The 19,786-nt window shown below is 38.6% G+C and overlaps 3 protein-coding genes across 3 annotated transcripts; 2 read left to right on the forward strand and 1 right to left on the reverse strand.

Moving 5' to 3' along the window:
- Positions 1 to 2,076: 2,076 nt before the first annotated feature.
- Positions 2,077 to 7,173, reverse strand: LOC103949811. Its single transcript, XM_048571530.1, has 6 exons — positions 6,525 to 7,173; positions 6,252 to 6,413; positions 5,817 to 5,987; positions 5,552 to 5,731; positions 4,672 to 5,221; positions 2,077 to 3,350 (listed from the first exon to the last, which is right to left on the reverse strand). Exons 1-6 carry the CDS (start codon positions 6,819 to 6,821, stop codon positions 2,440 to 2,442), a joined length of 2,271 nt encoding a protein of 756 aa, XP_048427487.1. The 5' UTR covers positions 6,822 to 7,173; the 3' UTR covers positions 2,077 to 2,439.
- Positions 7,174 to 11,866: 4,693 nt separating this feature from the next.
- Positions 11,867 to 12,565, forward strand: LOC125471382 (putative general negative regulator of transcription C16C9.04c). Its single transcript, XM_048571707.1, has one exon. It carries the CDS (start codon positions 11,867 to 11,869, stop codon positions 12,563 to 12,565), a length of 699 nt encoding a protein of 232 aa, XP_048427664.1.
- Positions 12,566 to 13,553: 988 nt separating this feature from the next.
- Positions 13,554 to 17,082, forward strand: LOC125471571 (chloroplast sensor kinase, chloroplastic). The gene is made up of 9 exons (XM_048572146.1): positions 13,554 to 14,069; positions 14,221 to 14,382; positions 14,475 to 14,804; positions 14,927 to 14,992; positions 15,090 to 15,158; positions 15,254 to 15,346; positions 15,666 to 15,874; positions 16,053 to 16,326; positions 16,475 to 17,082. The coding sequence occupies exons 1-9, from the start codon at positions 13,632 to 13,634 to the stop codon at positions 16,727 to 16,729; spliced, it is 1,896 nt and encodes a 631-aa protein (XP_048428103.1). The 5' UTR covers positions 13,554 to 13,631; the 3' UTR covers positions 16,730 to 17,082.
- The last annotated feature ends 2,704 nt before the right edge of the window (positions 17,083 to 19,786 follow it).

The following is a 19,786-nucleotide window of genomic DNA, read 5'->3' on the forward strand; positions in this document are numbered from 1 at the left end:
AATTGCAAAAGGGAAAAGTTTTAAAATGTCATATGAACTTGTACATATTTTTGAATTTGTCATATAAACTAAATTTTTTAGCAATTTGTCATACAAACTTTTTGAAATCATCAATTTGTCATCTCATCCTAACTCCATTAAGTTTTTTTTATCCAAAGTAAGTTATGTGCGAGGCACATGACTTGTGTTCAAGGTTATTTATGTCATTTAAGATTTTTTTACAAGGTCTTTACTTTTCTTTAGTAAAACTCTTAAATTTTGGGTTCGAGAGTGTTCATGCAGATCGTTGTGTTTGAACAGCGTATATGCATCTCCATTTCCATTTCTAGCACCAAACCTCAACTCGTTTCTTATATTACAGAGCACATATAAAATTTGATTTCATGACATGCTAAACTGAACACCCTAGAATTGTTTTAATCCAAAGCAACTTAATAGAAAGAAGTGGGGTGTTAAAATGAAAGAAATAACTCTAAACACAAGTTATGTATGAGACACATGACTTATTTTGGATGAAAAACTTAACGGAATTAGGATGAGATGACAAATTGATGATTTTGGAAAGCTTGTATAATAAATTACTTAAAATTTTAGTTTATATGACAAGTTGAAAAATGGGTACAAGTGCAATATTCAATTTGATTAATACAAGAAGATGTTCAACATCACAGAGATCTTAATTGCAAAATTATGCGATAATCCAACGGTTCAAATCAACTGGGATGGAGCCACTTCACGTAGGCACCCAACAAGTGGATATTCCAACAAATTGTGAATGGCTCCTTTTCGGACCACCAAACCCTTTGAAAACAGCTTGTCGTTAAAAGTAGAAAGGACCACTGAAATACTGAATCACTAAAATCACTTTGGTGTTTTTTCCTTTTGTTTTGCATATACCTTTTCGCGCTTGTTTGAATATGTTTTTAAAATAACTGAAAACTCTTTTGATAAAAAAACTTCTAAGATCTAGACAAAATACAAGTGAAACTTGAAAAAGTACTTGAATCAATTAGTGCTTCTTGAAGAAAGCACTTCAAATTCTTTTAGAACCCAAATATATTTTTTTCTAAAAGCACTTTTAATCAATTTAAAAGCTTTTCCAAACGAGTTCTAAACTGATTTTTCAAAATTTTCAAGTGAGAGGAGTTGACAAACTTTTTACTTGGAATGTATGATTGGGCTTGTTTTTGACAAACTGAAAAATATCAAGCAAAAGTAGATGGGCCACCAAAGAGGCCCATCATCTCATGCCCTCGAGCATTTATGTTCCTGTCGTCTTAGAGGTTTACATGCATGTTACGTGATCGGCATGCTGTTATGGGCCAACTCTAAGATTTTTATGTTTCTTTCTTAGTTAAACATGTCTATTTACAGGTATGGCCTGCTTTCTAGAATATTGAACGGTCAGATCCTTGAATAGGGATGGATTCATTCCGGATTTCATTGTCCAGAGCTTAAGGACTAAACAATTTAGATTACTCAATTTGAATTCAACTGTCTTCATTAACTCACTCCGCTGACCCACTTCATACAAACTAAGTGCTCTGATTTCTCTTTCACACAAACAAATAGTTCATATTTTCTAGTCCTTAAACCCCAGACACTAAGATCCAGAGAGAATCAAATACCTTGATAGTAGGAATACACCTTATATCTAAAAGATTTTGGATAAATGTACAGAATTAAATTGAGGAGCCATAGTCCAAATTTTAATTGAAACTATTTTGCCTAAACATTCAGATCGGGTGATATTGATTCTACATAGGTTGTTTACTACTTCAACTAATTTGATCATCAACATGACTTTTTTTAAAAAACAAACGATATTATCTATACTAAGAAAGAGGGGATGGGCATAACTTCGTAATAAACTAACAATAATGTCGTTCAAAATGACTTTATTCTATTGACATGCCATGTTAGGTTAAAGTACATGGGGGCAACTTTGAAAGTTTACAAATAGTGTGAGGATGTAATGAGTAAGAAACTGGACTACTAAATACCCTAATAATCTGCCATTAGAATCAAACTTCTTATTTCGATTTCCATTACAGACTAATAAACATGATAAAAATGATCATATTACTTATGTTATGTTATACATAATCGATTGTTTTGCAACATGACCATGTACTTCAAGTGATACAAATACTCTTATCTCATACTCACAAGAAAAATTCGACTATTGCACAACCTATCATAGACAATTCTACTAAATATCTAATAAAAAAAAACAAATATGCGATCCAAATATCTAGATAAATTATAAACTCAAAGTAGGCAGTAGGATAATTAGGATTTGGAGGATTATAGGACATGTTAATGTGATTCAATCTGTCCTTGTCTAATCATGTTCCTAATCAACGTTGGACCCTAATCACCTCCATTCATCCCTAATCACTTTTGCTTTAACTTAATCCAATCATGCCGCTAATCACCTCATTCCACCTTCCAAGCATAAACGAACAAGGAAAACAGAGAGGATGTGCCACCTGCGTTATCCTGCTCTACTGCCACAGCAGAACACACCTCTTCAGTCAAAGATTGGTCAACGGTCGAAAGCGACGGTTGCTCCGCCGATACCGGCGTAAATATGAACATTCCGTGCCTCGGACCAGAGCAAAACAGCCAGTCATGAACATCCCAAAAAACTTCAACTCTGTTTCTGTTCACATCAACACAATCATTCCCTCTGAACTTCCAATGAAGCCGCTTCACACGAACGGCCTGGATCCCATCAATCTTTATCTCCAACTCCGGATCTGACCCATCTGAGCCGTTGCTGCACTCGATCAAAATCTCATGGAAATTCTCCTTCTCGTGAAACTTGATTCGTGTCGAAAACTTCCTCTTCCCGAACAAATGCTCCCTCCTCGAAACCAAGATCGGTTCAATGAGCGACGGCCGGCAGCCAGTTTTTCTGAATGCGTCTTTCTTCTGATCACCAACGAGCAAAACCACCTCGTCTTCGCAGACAATGGCGACGTAGTAGTCCGATTGTGGCTCCGTTTCGCCGTTGAATTTCGCTGCTTTGAGGTCCCAGACGACATCCACGGCGCTGCCGTCCACCGTGAATTGCTTGGAGCCTTGCTTGCGCCAGAAGTACCACGGCTTGAGCTCGATTTTGCATCGATACTCTTCGTCTCTGTTTTGGCCTTGCACCGAAACAGAGAGGCCGTGGAGTAACAGATTCTTGCACCAGGTGATGGTGATCAGCCGGCACTGGCCGGCTATCTTCGTTCTGTACACTGACATGAACATGCTCTGCCCCGACCTGATCACGCCGGCTGGGGTGAGATGAGCGCCGGCTGAGAAGCAGGGCGGAATTCCAATTGAATCGTGCATGGTTACTCAACGAAATGTAAGAAAACCAATTGATTTAACGAACGAAATAGGAATACGTTCGATTAGCTAAGATCCTGCACGAAAGATTTGAAAGGCAGGTTTTCTTGCAGCATGGCATTCAAATGATTAAATTCCCAAACTGGCAGACTTAGAGGGAGAGAGAAGCGAGGACGAGAGTAAACAGTTTATATTATGATAGTACAAGCGATAGTCTACACTAAACTTAAATTTAAGAGAGTAACGCGTTTACGTTTAATGTAAACCGTGCGAGCCTTTTTCCAATCTGTTATTGGGTTTCCGTTTTTAACAACACCTACTTTATTTCGTCTTGGAAGTGGTTTGGGTTTGGAGAATAAGTTTGACCCCAATAAAATCTATCGTTTTCTTGCATGGAAAAAAGCAAACGAGCTCCTTTTCCATCACATATGAAGTTCATGTGACAGTGTACCAGAAATTAAACAACTCAAAAAGGTTAATGTTAGGGAGGGTAAAGGGAATTAATTTGGATTAAATATTAAATAATTTGGATTTACGATGTGGGTAAATTATGATTCCACGTGGTTTACGTGTTTTAAGCAGATTTCTACTGTGTTAACAGGTATTTTTAACTCCTGGACTGAACAGTACGGAGTAAGTTGTGTGTGGGGAAGTGAGTAGAAAACAGGAATCCTGGGTGGCAGGTGCAGAAAGATAGGAGGAATCTGCTCTGCTCCAACTCAGAGTCTTCACTAGTCTCGAAGACGCTTTGGTGACAGTGAAATGGTTACTGAACGAGCCCTAAGGGATTATGGTGGAAGACCTGCAGGTGGAATGGAAACAACAGCACTTCCACATTGCAACTACGACGATGAAACAATTTAAATGAATCGACCTTTACCTTTCTCAAGAGTCAGATTGATTGCTGAAGTCGCAGAACAGTTGAGCGGCGTTGTCTTTCTGAACAAGAATTAAAACTTCATTCATAGACATACCAACATAAAGAAATTCATGAGCAGGCTACTGAAGCTTCATTTATCACAAATTATAGTCAGTAGGGCAATTACAATCGCGCATGCGCGTGCACAACATATAGATACATCAGATAGATACATCAGAGGTGTTCAGAACGTGAGGAAGAAGCACTAACGAAAGAATGGTGGTCCACGAGCACTATCATTGAGCTTTTGAAAAGAGAGAAAGCGACTTCCTGTTACTTGCAGTTAAAGAATCTAACATATGGTACCTGCACAGCTTTCTCTATAGCTTTCTGGAAGGTTACCCTTTACTACAGGAGGGGGGCCTACAGCAAGAGTACAAATGCGAATCAATTGAGCTGGGCGAATCCACTGTTGCATCTGAAGTGATTGAGATCAACTATCATTACAGTGATGTCATCCAAACTACCCCTACTCGTGGCAAGTCTCACAAGCTCCTTACAAGCAGCCACCAGTCCACCCGAAGAGGTAGGTTGAATCTTCGTGCTTACTCGCTTTACCACTGATATTCTTCTCGACTTTGATGGAGGCCTTTCATTTTCATTCGGAAATTCATTCTCGCTATCTTTCCAGATATCTGGAGATTGAGTCTCTTTTTTGGGTGATTCCATCTTCATGTTTAATCGCTTTACCAAGGATATTCTTCTCGACTTTGATGGAGGGCTTTCATTTTCACTTGCAAAGTCATTCTCACTATCTTGCCAGCTATTGACCGCCTTCTTAAAGCCTGGGGATTGCATCCCTTTTACTTGCTTAACCAGCGAAACCCTTCGCAACTTTGATGAAGGGCTCACACTGACACAGCCATGGCCATCATCATTCAGAAGATCTCCTGAGGGTGCCGATTTCTTCTGAATTGAACATAATCGTTTCACAGTATCGATGGCTTCTTGGTTGTCAACCTAGGTGAAACAGTTCAACATCAGAGTTAGAAAGAACTGACTTTCATTATTCTCGGCAGGGATGTGGACTCAGATATCCATTCATGCACCAAGAAAGACTTTAACAATTAGCAGAAAAAGCAAATGGGAGATATAGTTTAAACAAAAACAAAGGTTCTGCAAAAATGTGTGCTGTCACACTGCCTAACAATCGTAGAGATTTATCCATGCAAAAGGCAAGTCAATACAAGCAATGAGATATCAGCAAAAGCATTAATGACTGCATTTCCAGTTTTTACAACACTTCCGAATAATAAGACAGATACTTCACGCATCAAAGGTTCTGTTTACCTCTCCCCATAGTCCATCCGAAGCCAATACAAGAAATTCCATATCTGGAGTCAGCTGCAGTATCTTTGTTTCAGGCTCGGCCACCACCCAGTTTTTCAGATGAGCATCTCCAATGCTTCTAGAAACAGAAAGAACCCCATGAACTCTCCATGCTCCTCGGTGGAACTCTACATAACCTCCCTAATCACAATACCAACAATTATCATCAAAATATTTCCAATATATGTCAGTACTATGTATTTGTGACAATGATTATGTTAAATACCTCATGCTCTATTCTTTTGCGTTCGTCCTCCTGTTCTGCCTTATGATCCTTTGTAAGAGCTTCCGCCACTCCACCTCTACAAAGAACAGCCCGGCAATCTCCCAAGTTTGAAATAACAACCTCCTGCCCTTCGATTAAGGCTGTGACACAGCAGGTTCCGCTGCCTAAACCCTGCATTCACCCCGAAATCATCAATAAACCTTTACTAATACAGACCATGTTCTCAGTCATAACTAACAAGATTACCCTCCACAATTCAGTTGAGCTGAACAACATTTTCATGTATCGAGGCTAATAATCAATGAAGTTTTCTAAGCAAATTGGATGGAATTCATCATTTTTTTTGGCCTCCAAATGTCACGTTTACACCTCACACCTCTAACATGTAATCAGTCAAGAGAATTAAGGATGCAGAGAAACCAGGATTGCAATTACCTGTTCCAAGAACTCCTGGTCTGTCTTCAGATACCCAGCTTTAACTGCCTCTTCAGTTTCCGTATGCATTTCCATCATTTCGACAATATTATTGTGCAAATTCTCAGCAACAAAGTCTGCGGCCCTCTTCCCACCATGCCCATCATACACCCCAAAAAACGCCTACAAATTGAAGAAAAAGAAATTAAATTAGAAAAGCCAACAAAGAAAGTACTGAAAAAAAAAAAAGGGATTCCAGCAAACCCCATAAATGATTAGAACAAATTTGCTTACTTTCTTTGATTTCTGTCCCTGTAAGCAAGAAACAATCTTGTGGGTATCTTCCATAAACTTCTTCTTGCCTTTGGAGGCGGAGACCCCAACTCCAATCCCGTTAAAGCAGACGGCGCCGTTCTGCGGGGTGAAATCCCGGAGCTTCTCGGTTTTAATTTCTTGCAGGACGTTCGGGATCGCAATCATCGGGGGTCTCTTCCGCTTCAGAGAAGAAGATGAAGCGGCAACCGCATCAAGCACGGCGGCGGTAGCGCATAACGAATCGGAATGCGAAACGGGGAGTTCTGAGCTCGCCATTGCTGTAGAAAACGTAGAGAGAGAGAGAGAGAGAGAGAGGCGCCAACGGCTAGAAAGAAAGAAAATGTGAGAGAAATTGATGGGGGAGGAGTGAAGTAGTAAAGCAGAGGATTGGAAGGGGCAGAGAGAAGTTAGGGTTCTCGTGGGGTCAAAACTAGGAGCCGTTAGGAATGCGGTCAAAACTTTGAAATAAATTTGGTTCCAGAAACTTTACCGGATAAATTTAACTGAAAAAAAAACAGAAATTTCAAGATTTCAGTCTAACGACTATATACAGTTGTAACAACAATTTTGACTTTTTCGAGCCAAAAAGTTGGATTTGACCCAGTTGGGTTAGGACTTAGGATTGATCTATTCGTCTGTGTTCATCGACAGAATTGAATCGATTGATCTATTATTTGTTAAAAAAAGTTTAGCATGAAACTCTTCACTGCTATTTTGTAGTTTACTTTTTCGGTTGTATTTTCCGTTTTTCCCATAGAAAAATGCTATTTTGTAGTTTATTCTTTCGCTTGTATTTTGTTTTATGCTCTTATTTGAACAATGTAACGCCAATTGGGACGAAGTCCTTGATCCAAATAAAGAAAGATTAGGATTCAACTGCGGGAATGGTATTTTGTAAATTCAATTCTCTATTAAACGAATATTGATTTGAATTAAACCAATTATGAATTCGATGATAACGAACTTGTATATGGTATGTTTTTGTATTATAACCATAAAATTCTTGCTCTATAATTAGCTAAATTATTCGGTCAAGTATCTTCAAGTTACGTTAGGCCCTTTTGAATTAGTCAAAAGTGTTCTAAAAAACGCCTAGGCGGCCGCCTAGGCATTTGGCGGTGGTCTTCCAATGCGATTTGGGGGAAATCGTTACAAAAGTCGGTGGGTATCTAGGCGGCCGCGTAGGCGCTCTAGGTGGTGCTAGGCGATGCTCAAGGCGGTTTGAAATTCTTGCCAGCGTTGAAGGCTCTACAACTTTTGCCATCTTGAACTCTCATCGGATCTGCAACTCTAACTCTCGCATCTGCATCGAAACTCCCATCTACGTCCGCATCTGAATATAGGCATTGCTTTGCTAAAGGTTTCTGGAAAAATAACGAGAGAGAGAGAGAGATATATATATATATATAGCCATGGAGGTTGCTTTGCGAGAGGTTTCTAGAAAGAGACAGAGACAGAGAGAGATAGCCATGGAGGTTGCTTTGCGAGAGGTTTCTGGAAAGAGACAGAGAGAGAGAGAGAGAGATTTCTAGGATTTTGTGATATGGTTCACGGGTTGATAAGAAATAAAGTTGGAAGAGAGATGAGATTCCTGGGATTTTGTGATATGGTTCACGGGTAGATAAGAAATAAAGTGGGAAGATAGATGTGTTGCCACATCTATGTCAATTTTTTTTCTCTTTTTATCATTTTTTGTCTGCCATTAGGGAATAAAAAAATTATTTTTATATAAAAAAAACAATGTTGTTTATTAAATGAGAAGCAAAGCCTAATAATAATTAAAATATGTGGGCTGAGTAAATGTTATAAAACTAACATAAAAAGCCCTAAAATTTTACAAATATACTCATACTTTATAATATATATAATAAATATACATAAATCCGCCTAGGCGCTAGGCGCCTGTCCGCCATCCGACTAGCACCTAGCGTTTTTTAGAACCTTAGTGAAAATGGATTGGATTAGAGGTTTTAATAGTAGCAGAAAATTAAACCTAACAATATTTATAGAGGTTGGGCAACGTGCCTACGTCCTCTTTGGCGGACTAGGATCCTCGCCGGATCCATTATATTCGGATTCTCCGGATCACCCAATCTCAGCCGTCCGTAATAGAATTGTGTGGCTGAAAATGAACTATCTCTTCAACTCATATTCCCCACTCTCCTCTGCAATTACCAAAGCACATCGACATCACCCCCATCCAAGCTCATTCCTTAGCCGTTGCGAGAAAATCCTGCAAGCATCCATCCTCAGATCAACAACTGCAGCCAACACGACGAAAGCCCTTGCGTCCTCTATGCAGTTCTCGTGTTGCACGCTCACCTCCACCGCATTTGCAGCGGTAGGTTTGCAGCAGCGCGTTTAGGTTTGTTTGCAGCAGTGATGGTGATTGTTGCAGAGGAGAGGGGAACGAGAATATGGGTGATTTAGAGGATCCAGCGAGAATCCTAATCCCTCTTCGGCGATCCCATGAGAAATTTCACTACAAGAGAGTACAAATTTTGTTCAAGAAAACAACCCTTTCTTTCTCAGTCTAAGGTCATAAACTATTTCTCACCCCTTAAATTAACTCTTTTGGTGGCTCACTTGTATTCTCATATGCTTTCTCACATAGTAATGCTAGATAGACTAAATTTGCAAACTAAGTGATGTGCTACCAATAAGAAATAAACACATTAATCAACACGTAAGTAATAATCCAATTGTTAACTTCCATGTCATTTAAGTTACAAAATTTGGTCTCCCTAGCATTACCCTTTTGCATAAGCCGTAAAATCAGCTTTTTTTTGTTTTTTTTTTAGCAAACAATATTATCTACACTAAGATGGTGATGGAGTGAGCTAAGTCTCATAAGAACTAGCAAGACTATGGTTCAAATTCGTCTTTGGTGAGAATCGAACCTAAGACTTCTTACTTACAGATGGAGAGGAATATCACTAGACCGTAATACTAAATGACACCCGTAAAATCAACTTTAGATTACAATAGAAATTCAAAAAGAAAAACAAATATGTCGCAGTCCGCTTGAGCGTCAGTAGTCCGCATGAGCGCCTTCCGTGTCTAATACCGAATGCCTCCTGACTGTTTTTGTTCTCAAACCCTTTTGAATCTTCGATCCCGATTCCATCGCAACATGATCAGTGTAAGTGTTATCACCAAATTCTAAGCCAGTGTCACGGAAGCAATTACGAAAAATCTATTAAAACATGAAACAGGGGCAATTACCAAAAAGGTTTACTAACATAATTGCTGATGAGACTGCAGGACTGCTATCCATCGCCATGTTCAAGGTGGAAGACCAATGGTCAAGAAAATTCTGGTATTCGGTGGCAAGCTCAGCTGGATTAGGGGTCCTAGCAAGTCTTGAGAAAAATCCTAAAACACCATCCTCCCTAGCCAGTGAAACAAATAAGGAAGAAAGGAGTGCAATAACCACTGTTTTGTTGATAAAATGATTTGTGCTAATCTGAAGGATGTGCATGCATGCATGATAGTGTATATTCAGGCCGGCCCTGAGATGTCAAGGGCCTTGTGTGAAAGTAATTCGAAAACCTTGAGAAATTCTAAAATTGTAATTGGTTTTCAATTGTAGATCTATAAATTGTAATAGGACGAGGAATTTTATAAACACCACTAGTGGAGCCGTGTATTAGTGTTTTCCATTGATTTTAAGAGGTACAGGTTCAAACCTTTGTGTCATTTTTTTGTGAAAGTTATAGAAAATTGAAAAAGAAGAAGAAAAGAAATCGGATATAAAATAGCCCAAAGACCACCAGCGCTAGCAAATCATGTTTGTTAACTACCTACACATTTAGGTATATATAGATAGGAAGCTTTTAAGAGCAGCTCCACCGTTGTGGATAACCGGGTGGATCAAGGAGGTTTTCAATCCAATTGCCTCCCCTCCTTACTCCAGCCCATGCGGGCGATTGGGCTAGCGGGGTTGGTGGGGGCGAGTGAGAGGGCGGGCTCGAATCGTAGGCTCGAGTGCCTTAGGGCAAGCTAACATCAACTACATTATAAAATTAATAAAAAAAAATGTAAACAATTAATAAAAAATCCGAAAAAAATTTAAAAATTAAAAAAAAAAGATTTAATTTTCTATAAATATCTTATCATTATCTTCCACCCCACAGTTTTATATTTTCTCAAATACTTTAGGTTGTAATTTCTTATTTAATGAAACGTGGTACAACGATACCGATTAAAAATCATATTTGAAATTTGAAATAAAATTATTTTTTATTATTTTATAAAATAAAAAAATACTAATATTTTATTGCATATTGCCATGGCTATTCAGTTTAGGGGTGGAGATGCAAAAGACAATTACTGTTCATTAAATGCAGTTACTGCTCACTGGAGGGGATTCAATAGGCAGTTGCCTTGGGGGGCCTTTCCTACACTAGAGCTGCTCTAAGGGAAGAGATTTCCATTTTTTATTTATTTATAAAAATAGGAATTAGTTATGGGGTCCATACCACATCGAACTTTAACAATCCAAACCGTCTATTTTTCAAGTTGCATCTCATAGATCATCCTTGCAAAATATTAGCCAAATTAGAAATATTTAAGACATCTAATTGGGTTAAAAAAAATTGACGAATATTTTGTTATATAAAAAACAATAAAATTTTATCTTGATAATTAAATAGACAAATGGTTTCGGATTTAATTGAATTTTTGTAAAGATAATCTATGAATCGAGACTTATAAAATAGACGTTCGGATTGTTTAAGTTTGACGTGGAGTGGACCCACACATAATCCTCATATTTTGAAAAAAAATAAGAATCTCTTTGCATAAAAAACCTGTATATAAATATATACATGCAAAAATGAAAAATCAGGCCCTCGCAATTTGGGGCATTGTGCCGTGGCACCTCTTATACCCCCTTAGTGGTGATTCTGAGTATATTATATATACAGAAGCTCTATCTCCTTTGAAGACTAAAATTTTTGGCATGTTCCCGATCTATTTTTTCTTGTATCCTCAATAAGTAAACATGAATAATGATATAAATCCGGTAAATTATGTTGTCCCAAAAATACGTACAATATCTAGGTATATAAATACTTTTCCCACCGACAACAAATATTTTTCCCACGTAAAATAGGGAAATTTTGGGGTACCCTCCAAGCAACCTAATTCTATATATAAGGGGTGTGGTTCAATAAGACGGAAACATACCTACACCAATCTCTCTCTCTCCCTCTCTGTCTCTTTGTTTTGGAACACAATCGACCTAGGGTTATCACAATCTCATCCTCTTCCTGTCGATCCACAACTGGTAAATTCGTAATTATACACAATTATAAGTCATGAGTGATCCGCAGGAAGAAAAGCCTTGTTGTCCGCTCTGCGCGGAGGAGATGGATTTGACAGATAAGCAATTGCACCCGTGCGAGTGCGGTTACGAGATATGCCTTTGGTGTTGGCACCAAATAATGGACATGGCCGAGAAGGACGAGAGGGAAGGGCGATGCCCTGCGTGCCGTGCACCTTACGACAAGGAGAATATCGTAGGGTCGACGGGCCAAAGGTATGAGAGACTGGCGGCTGAACTGAAAAAGATGAAGATTGACATGGAAGCGCGTCGCCGGAAGCAGCAGCTCAGTGGCGTGCGGGTGGTCCAACGGAACCTTGTTCACATAGTAGGGTTGCCGCTTGATCTGGCGGACGAACACCTTTTGCGGCGGAGAAAATATTTCGGGCAGTATGGGAAGGTTGTGAATGTTTTCATCCGGCGATTTACAGAATATACGTGTAGTAATGTATTTATTACTTACTCGAAAGAGGTGGAAGCGATTCGTTGTGTTCAAAGAGTCGATGGCCGGACGTTCCTCTGGTCGGATGGTAGAGCCTTGAGGGCATGCTTTGGTAACGAGAAGGTATTGTCACGCATGCCTAGAAAGTGTGCCTTGCAACAATCCTCGTTGTATGTTTCTGCACAAGGAGGCCAAGTCTCGGATTCTCAAGATAGGAATAGTTTAGGGTTTAATTCTTCCCTAAAGATGTAATTATCAATTTGTCATGATTCCTAAATTTTATATTCATACGTATACGATACTTTACGTTGGAAAAATTACAAGTAAATTATAATGTTTTTCTAAGAAGCACTTGGACAATTAGGCTGAGACGCGTGCATCTCGTTCTCTTTAAGAAGATTCAAACCCACTGTGGTTATAAAGTCCACAAACCAGTTGACTTGTCCTCTCCAAGATACATGCACCAACACTTTATACTTGCATCACAAAAATCTAAGGTCTCGTTCGATTATGTTTTACAAATGAAACTGTTTTGTGAACCCGAAAAAGAAAAACATGACTTTACATTTTGAATATGAGATGGTAGCCAATATTTAAAAATTAACAAAATTCGATGGTTGCCAATATCATGGTGGTGAGTGTGGCGGTAAGAGGTTAGATTCTATCTTTTGAAAAAAGGGATTCAAATTTAAGTGTTCATGAGTGAACACCAAATCAACTTTGTCAAGCCCAAATGTGCTATTTTAATCTATATAGCTTTAAACAATGTTCGATTCTTAAACAATAATGTTTCAAGAAAATCTTGTTCATGATTAATTTTGCTTAACTATAATTTCATTCATTGTCATTATTGATTAACCAATTCGGGATTTATTTGTGATTGATATTATACTTAAACAATCAATCATATCAATTAATTGAATCAAAACACAAGAAAATAAGTAGAAAGATTTTATCAATTAAACAATTAAATCTCGTTTTGTCTCCGAAATAAATTCAAAAAAGAATTGTTGCTGTTATTTCGATTCAAAAATAATAATAATAATAATTGTTATTCACACTTTAGCAACATAAATTAAATAAATAACAAATGAAAAAGGCAAAATTTTTGGCGCCCAAACGACGTCGGACAACTGAAATGGCATTCAGTAATTTCAGAGGTTTGTACTACTGTCGGTTAGTCCTTCTAAGCTCAGCCCGCAACAGAAAATCAGTCAGCGTTTTATCGGCAGATTGACTTTTACCTCCGTCCACTCACTCTGACTCGCTCCATTCAACTCACCACCACAACCTCCTCCTCCCCCTCCTCCGTCTCCAAATGCTTCTTCTCTCTGCAACCACCCACCAGCACCCGTCAATTTCCGCTTCTACCCTCCTCTTTCCCCCCATTTCCCACAAACTCCCCGCCTCCCTCAAACCCAACGCCACCTCCACTCCCCGACCCCATGACCTCCTCACCATCAACGCCTTTTCCCCCTCCTCCCTCCAAAACCCTAACCCTAGCTCCCCGCAGACCATCCGCCACGTCACTCACTCCGCCTCCGATGGCGACCCCGACTCCAATTCCATGGTCCCCTCCGCCTCCGCCGTCGCCTCCGCCATCCGCAGAGCCTCCACTTCCCCCGTCGACTTCATGCAGAGGATCGAGAAGGACCAGAAGAGCGGCATCGTGCTTCCCAGCCCCGACTTTCAAAGACTCTGCATTCAGCAGTTGGACCTCTTTCGCCGAATCGTCGACCCCGGTGCTCTCCTCTCGGTCAGTTTAGGCAAAATAATATCTTACTATCTATTAATCACATTGCTAATTTTGTTTCTGCATGATTAATTATGGATTACATTTGTGTACGTTCATGTATGTATAGTATATGTATAATTTTGGATTCATACGTATATATGTGTGTATATAGGTGTATGTAAGACCAGCTGGTAGTTATGTGATGGACCGATTAGAGCTTCGTAGGGTAACTTGCCATCCAGGAGTGAAGGCATCAGACATTGTGATATTAGTCGGAAGTTTTAGTGTTGCTGCCGGTTTTCGCGCCACGGAGGCCGTGCTCTCCAATCACAAAGTAGATACTGAATTTGAAGTATTAGTGTTTAGTCTTAGTTGTGGATTGATATATTGTGACTGAATACATTCAGTTGGGAATTGAATTTGTAGGTGGAAGTTGTAGCTGAGTGTAAAGCTGTGGTTTTTCCGATGGTGAAGCACCCTTTTGTGGTAGGCTTCTTGGTTGCTGAACTTCCCGGGATGGAAATGCCTCCGCCACCCGGGAGTGTTCAGGGTGAGGATCGTGATTTGGTTTGCCGCCCGACTCCTGAGGAAGCCTATGCTTTGCCTCCAAGCTCCAATGTCAAATCTTGGGGTACTCCTCTCAGTCTGGATGATCACGTGGAACCATCATTAAGAGTATACAAGTTTAGTGCTGAGCAGATATCAAATGCTATCAACATTTCTCGGTCTATAGCTTTGGCGTATGTTATGGATCAGGTACTAACAGTGAATTAATAATGGTAATTTTTACTTATGGTGTGTGGCGGCCATGACTATATTTGTGTCTTTTAAAGTCCATTCGTCTTAATTGCTGATAAAAAAAATGCCTACTTCTGCAGAAGGCAATGCTACTCCAGCAGTCATCATGGCAGAATAATGTCAGGATGGGTAGTCTGGTTGAACAAGTAAGACAACTGTTATTGCATTTGTGATTTGGCTTTGCATTTTCTTAATATGGAAGTGATTATTTTTTAATTTTCCTCACGCCATGTATTCTTCCAGATTCGTGGTCCTCTTTCTAGCCTTCGAACCTTAAGTAAAATGTTATCCATGCATATGAAGAGGAGTGAGGTTTGTCTTTGTATATGACCTTTTTTATATAATTTTTGCCTTACATATATTCATTTTATGTCCTGTATTTACACTGTAATGGTGTGCTTATGTAGATTTCTTATGACATTGTTGAAAATATACGGGTGCAAGGCGATCATATGAAAGATACCCTTCAGCAACTCCAGGATGCTGTCTACTTGACCAAGGCACTTAGTCTCTTTCCCTCTCTCTCTCTGACACGTTTTAATCTTATACATTCCGTTGTCATTGAGGCTTCTTATACTGTCTTCAAGGAGTCAATCTGTTTATCAGCAGTTTCCTAGTCATTTTTGGCAATCTGTTCCCATTGTTGTATGTCCTTTCAAATTTTTCTGAGATATGCATGCTCAAGATATTTTTCAGTCATACCTGTACTATGTAGTTGGAACTTACAAATTTTCTCTGAGACTTACAAAATTTGAAGTTCCGTCTATATTATTATCGCTATGGGTCAGACACACTGACCTTTCCATCTGATTTTTCTAGGCTAATATCATGCGCTCTGGTGAACATGATTCAACATATTCCTATCCTGACTCAGTGAGGTCTCGGTTACTGAATAACCTTCCAAGGGATAGTTCCAGCATTAAGATGCAAGTGCCAAGCGAACAACATTCTCTAAATGCCGCAACCAAAGATATGGAGATGCCCATGCCACCCCTAGCCCTTGCTCCTTTACAGCAAAATGGGATTAGGTAGCCTATAAATTCTGAGATCATCATTTCAGATTCCAAAGAATATGGAAAAGAAAAACAAAATTGAGTATATCACTATTGTTTTCACTAGTGCATAGAGCTGGATACTTTAAATTAATGCCCCTCTTATAACATAGAACGTATCATTTTCCTAATGCTTGTCAATTATGTCAGGAAGACCATGCAATGTTTCTGATATACTCGTAGATTTGGTTGAAGCTGTAAGACCTCTGGCTAAAAACCAGCAGCGCGTGGTAGAACTGAATGAACTTGAAAACTCTTTGCAAGTTGCTGTAGAAGAACCTGCTTTGCGACAGGCTCTGAGCAATTTAATCGAGAGTGCATTACTGCGTACGCACAGTGGGGGAAAGGTAGAAATTGTGTCTACTGGAGCACCAGCAGGTGGTGCTCTTGTAGTAATTGATGACGATGGGCCTGATATGCACTATATGGTAATAGTTGCAGACTTTGAACTCTGCTAACTTGATCTTCTATAAACAATTAGAGATTTAACTTTTCTTTTATTCGTCGATTGTAACTCACCATCACTGCATACAGTTCGTCATGGATTAACTTTAGTGTTGGATTATTTGTCTTCAGACACAAATGCATTCTCTCACTCCTTTTGGAGCCGATCTCTTCTCAGAAAATATGGTTGAAGACAACATGACCTGGAACTTTGTGGCCGGGCTGACAGTTGCTCGTGAGATCCTCGAAAGTTATGGCTGTGTTGTCCGTGTCATATCACCCCGAATCACAGATGCTGAACTTGGAGCAGGTGGAACTCGAGTAGAACTGTGGCTGCCTTCTCTCATGGAAATATCCGATATTGATGGCCCTGCTCAGGGGGCGTAGAAAGAATTGAAGCTTTCATCGGTAAGATTGTTCAAAGACCAGAGAATTAATCCTGCCTCTATCTGATGATTTGCGAGAATGAGGTGGTAGAATTTGGAAATTTTTTTCCTTGATGATGCGTCTAAACCTAATACTTGCAATTTGGTGGAAGTTCTGTATAGTTTCTCCCCCGTTCCACACCATGCATACTCTTGTACATAAATAAGGACAAATAGGGCGCTATCGGAATCCGCATGCGTATATGCACCATGTGTAGTTTCCTGTTTGAAGATTCTTCACTCGTATGTAAAAGTTGTCTGTAAAGCTTACAAACTTAAAAGAGTATAAAACACCTAGCAAACTTGATTTCTTGAGTACGTTAGATTTCATGTGGCCCTCCCTTGTTTTTGGGCCCTGCTTTGTTTTGTGCCTTTTGGGCTTTTACAAAAATTATACTGTCCAAAACTAAGGGATTAAAACAATAACAACAAAATCTTTTTCCACTACGTGTGGTCGGCTATTAATGACAAAAAGATGTAACCAAACAAGAGTTGAAAAACCGACAAGACCCGACCCCCCGTTGGTGCACGCTGCTCAACATCTTAGTGCGTCAAAGCCATACTCATAGCTTGGGTTTGGGAGATTTGGTTTGTTGCTTTTTTTATGTCGGAATTATAATAATTCAAGTTTGTCACTCTTGATTACAGGATAAGAGAGATAGAGCGGAGCTGCATGAAACCGTAAATACTTAAGGCTGGTGATGAAAATGTTTTTTAAATCAATCGTTTTTTTAAAATCAAGTGGATTTTGAAACATCACTTGAAGTGCTTCCTGCAAAAAACACATCTAGTTCTTCTTCTAAAAAGCACTTCAGAAACATCTTCGATTATTTTAAAAGCATTTTCACACGAGCTCTTAACCATAGCCTTACCCTCGTGTTTCCTAAATAACTATCTTGTGATTGGCTTTACACCATTTTTAGTGTACTAATTTCACTCCTAAAACAACCTCAAATAACATTTGTGAAAGGGTATAGGCAACGATGTCACGATCGTATAGTTGGCCACTCAAATCCCCCCTTTTCTTATCTAATTTTAATGAATAAGACCTCTCATAACATCGTTTTTGACGCATTAATATTTGTCCACTTTGCAAAGCAAGAGCATAGCGGAAGCATGGCACTGTATTTTTCGCATTAACTTTGTTTATATCCACACAATTAATAGTACCAAACCGGAACATCCTTTGGCACTATCGATTGCCCAAAGTTTGATGACTAGTCTACACGTTTATACGACATGTCGGCCCAACAATCTGGCCAATCGATTTGGGAACATGCAGTTGTGTGTCCCACCCACTTAGTATTATGGCACCACGTGGAAGCACCACGATGGTTCGAGATTATGCGGCCCTTCCGGACCGGCCAACTGCCCACTGCCCACTGCCCCGCTCAACGTTAATATGCGGGGACGTACAGCTCCTATTATTGATTCCGGATTCTTGTTAGATTTTTTTTTGTGGAGATTTCGAAGATTAGTAAAATTATTTTAAATATTTTTATTTAAAATTAAATATAAATATTATATGATAAAAATTGATCGTACGATATATGATGAATAAATACGATTTACAAATCTCTAGAATTCTCACCAAAATGATTCCGAGAGAATTCCGTTGGCCTATTATTGGCCGGGTCAAACTTCAGTTTAGGGTCAACCCAAAGGATGGACAGTGATTGCTTCCTACGCTTCGTTGAATCTTCTCCACCGTCCGATGAAAGTCAGTGCCAGAATAGTCAATGTTTTAGCTAGCCTCATAAAAATCGCCTTTGTCAAATGCATCCTCGAAAGAATGTATTAATTGTTGTCTTATGAATCGGTTTATAAATAATTAAAAGAAAAATAATTTCTCATTATGAATCGGGGGAAAAGAAAAGGTGGAAACGAAATGCTTATTTTTATCTTTTGTGGAACGCCGCTATAAGTTCGTAATGTCTAAAAAGAAGTCAATTATACAAACTTTCTTTCGTTTGTTCAAAAAAAAAAAATTATATATATATATATGTATATAAAGACTTTTTCGTCAACAAAAAGCTTGTAGTTAAGTTAATTACGAACGTCATTCAATATTACGATCTGATTGTATTTTTCTTCATTGACAAGTGAGAGGTCTTAAGTTTGAATCTCGTAGATGACAAATTTAATACCAAATTAGGTTGTCCATTTTATGGCTTAACCGAGTTCCCCTTCCCTTGGTGTAAAAATATATCGTTATAATAAACAAAAATTAATTACAAACATTCACAACTGCAATCAGATAATTTGTTGTTGCATACTTCTTATGGTATTAAATGCTAAATATTCAGCATGGACATCATAAATTTTGGTATGGCCTCAAAATAAGCATCTTTAAGTTAGGTATTGTGCAAAATTTATTAAGTTAGATATTGTTTTTAGGCTTTTATTCAAATGGTTACTGTGATTGACATAACTCCCCACTTTGGTGATTCTATCAGAAATCTCTGTTAAATTGAGGGTATTTTTGTCATATCAACTCATCTCCTTGAACTAGTGGTTTCTTCAATTTAATAGAGATTTTTCACAAAAGAATTTAAATGATTGACAGTGGACAATATCAAGACCACTTTTATCACTTTTAAATCTCATTGACAAAAGTAAGGAGTTATGATAATAAGGGACCATTTGGCTAAAGCCTTGTTTTTATTATTTTCTTTAATTACTTTGGATTTTACTAACACATTACTTTTTGTTACAAAATTTTTTGTAATAAGTTTCACCCCAAAAGAAAATTGTACAACATTTTTTCTGTTACAATTTTGTACAAAAATTTACGTTTTAATAGTTTTTTTAATAATTTGTATAGAAAAATTTCTATCAAATTATGCAAAAAAAAGAAAAAAATATGTATATAAGTCACGTCTCCTGTTTTTCCTTATTAAATCGTGGTAATATATTTTATTTGGCCGACTTCAATGATACAAGGGCACTTGGTAATTGACCTTGACATCCTTCCCACACGTTTCTCCATAAATCCAAAATATGAAACAAGGAACCAACA

This window comes from the organism of the source record quoted next, unplaced genomic scaffold (assembly GCF_019419815.1).
Source record: "Pyrus x bretschneideri cultivar Hongxiangsu unplaced genomic scaffold, Pyrus_bretschneideri_v1 Contig6, whole genome shotgun sequence".
Classification (NCBI taxonomy): Eukaryota; Viridiplantae; Streptophyta; class Magnoliopsida; order Rosales; family Rosaceae; genus Pyrus; species Pyrus x bretschneideri.

Coding starts and splice junctions, on each gene's coding strand:
- LOC103949811 (XM_048571530.1), bottom strand. CDS start 6,821: ATGGCGAGCTCAGAACTCCCCGTTTCGCATTCCGATTCGTTATGCGCT. Junction 6,414..6,524: donor AGGGACAGAAATCAAAGAAA/GTAAGCAAATTT, acceptor TTCAATTTGTAG/GCGTTTTTTGGGGTGTATGA. Junction 5,222..5,551: donor CGGATGGACTATGGGGAGAG/GTAAACAGAACC, acceptor TGTTTCACCTAG/GTTGACAACCAAGAAGCCAT.
- LOC125471382 (XM_048571707.1), top strand. CDS start 11,867: ATGAGTGATCCGCAGGAAGAAAAGCCTTGTTGTCCGCTCTGCGCGGAG.
- LOC125471571 (XM_048572146.1), top strand. CDS start 13,632: ATGCTTCTTCTCTCTGCAACCACCCACCAGCACCCGTCAATTTCCGCT. Junction 14,993..15,089: donor TGGGTAGTCTGGTTGAACAA/GTAAGACAACTG, acceptor GTATTCTTCCAG/ATTCGTGGTCCTCTTTCTAG. Junction 15,159..15,253: donor TGCATATGAAGAGGAGTGAG/GTTTGTCTTTGT, acceptor GTGCTTATGTAG/ATTTCTTATGACATTGTTGA.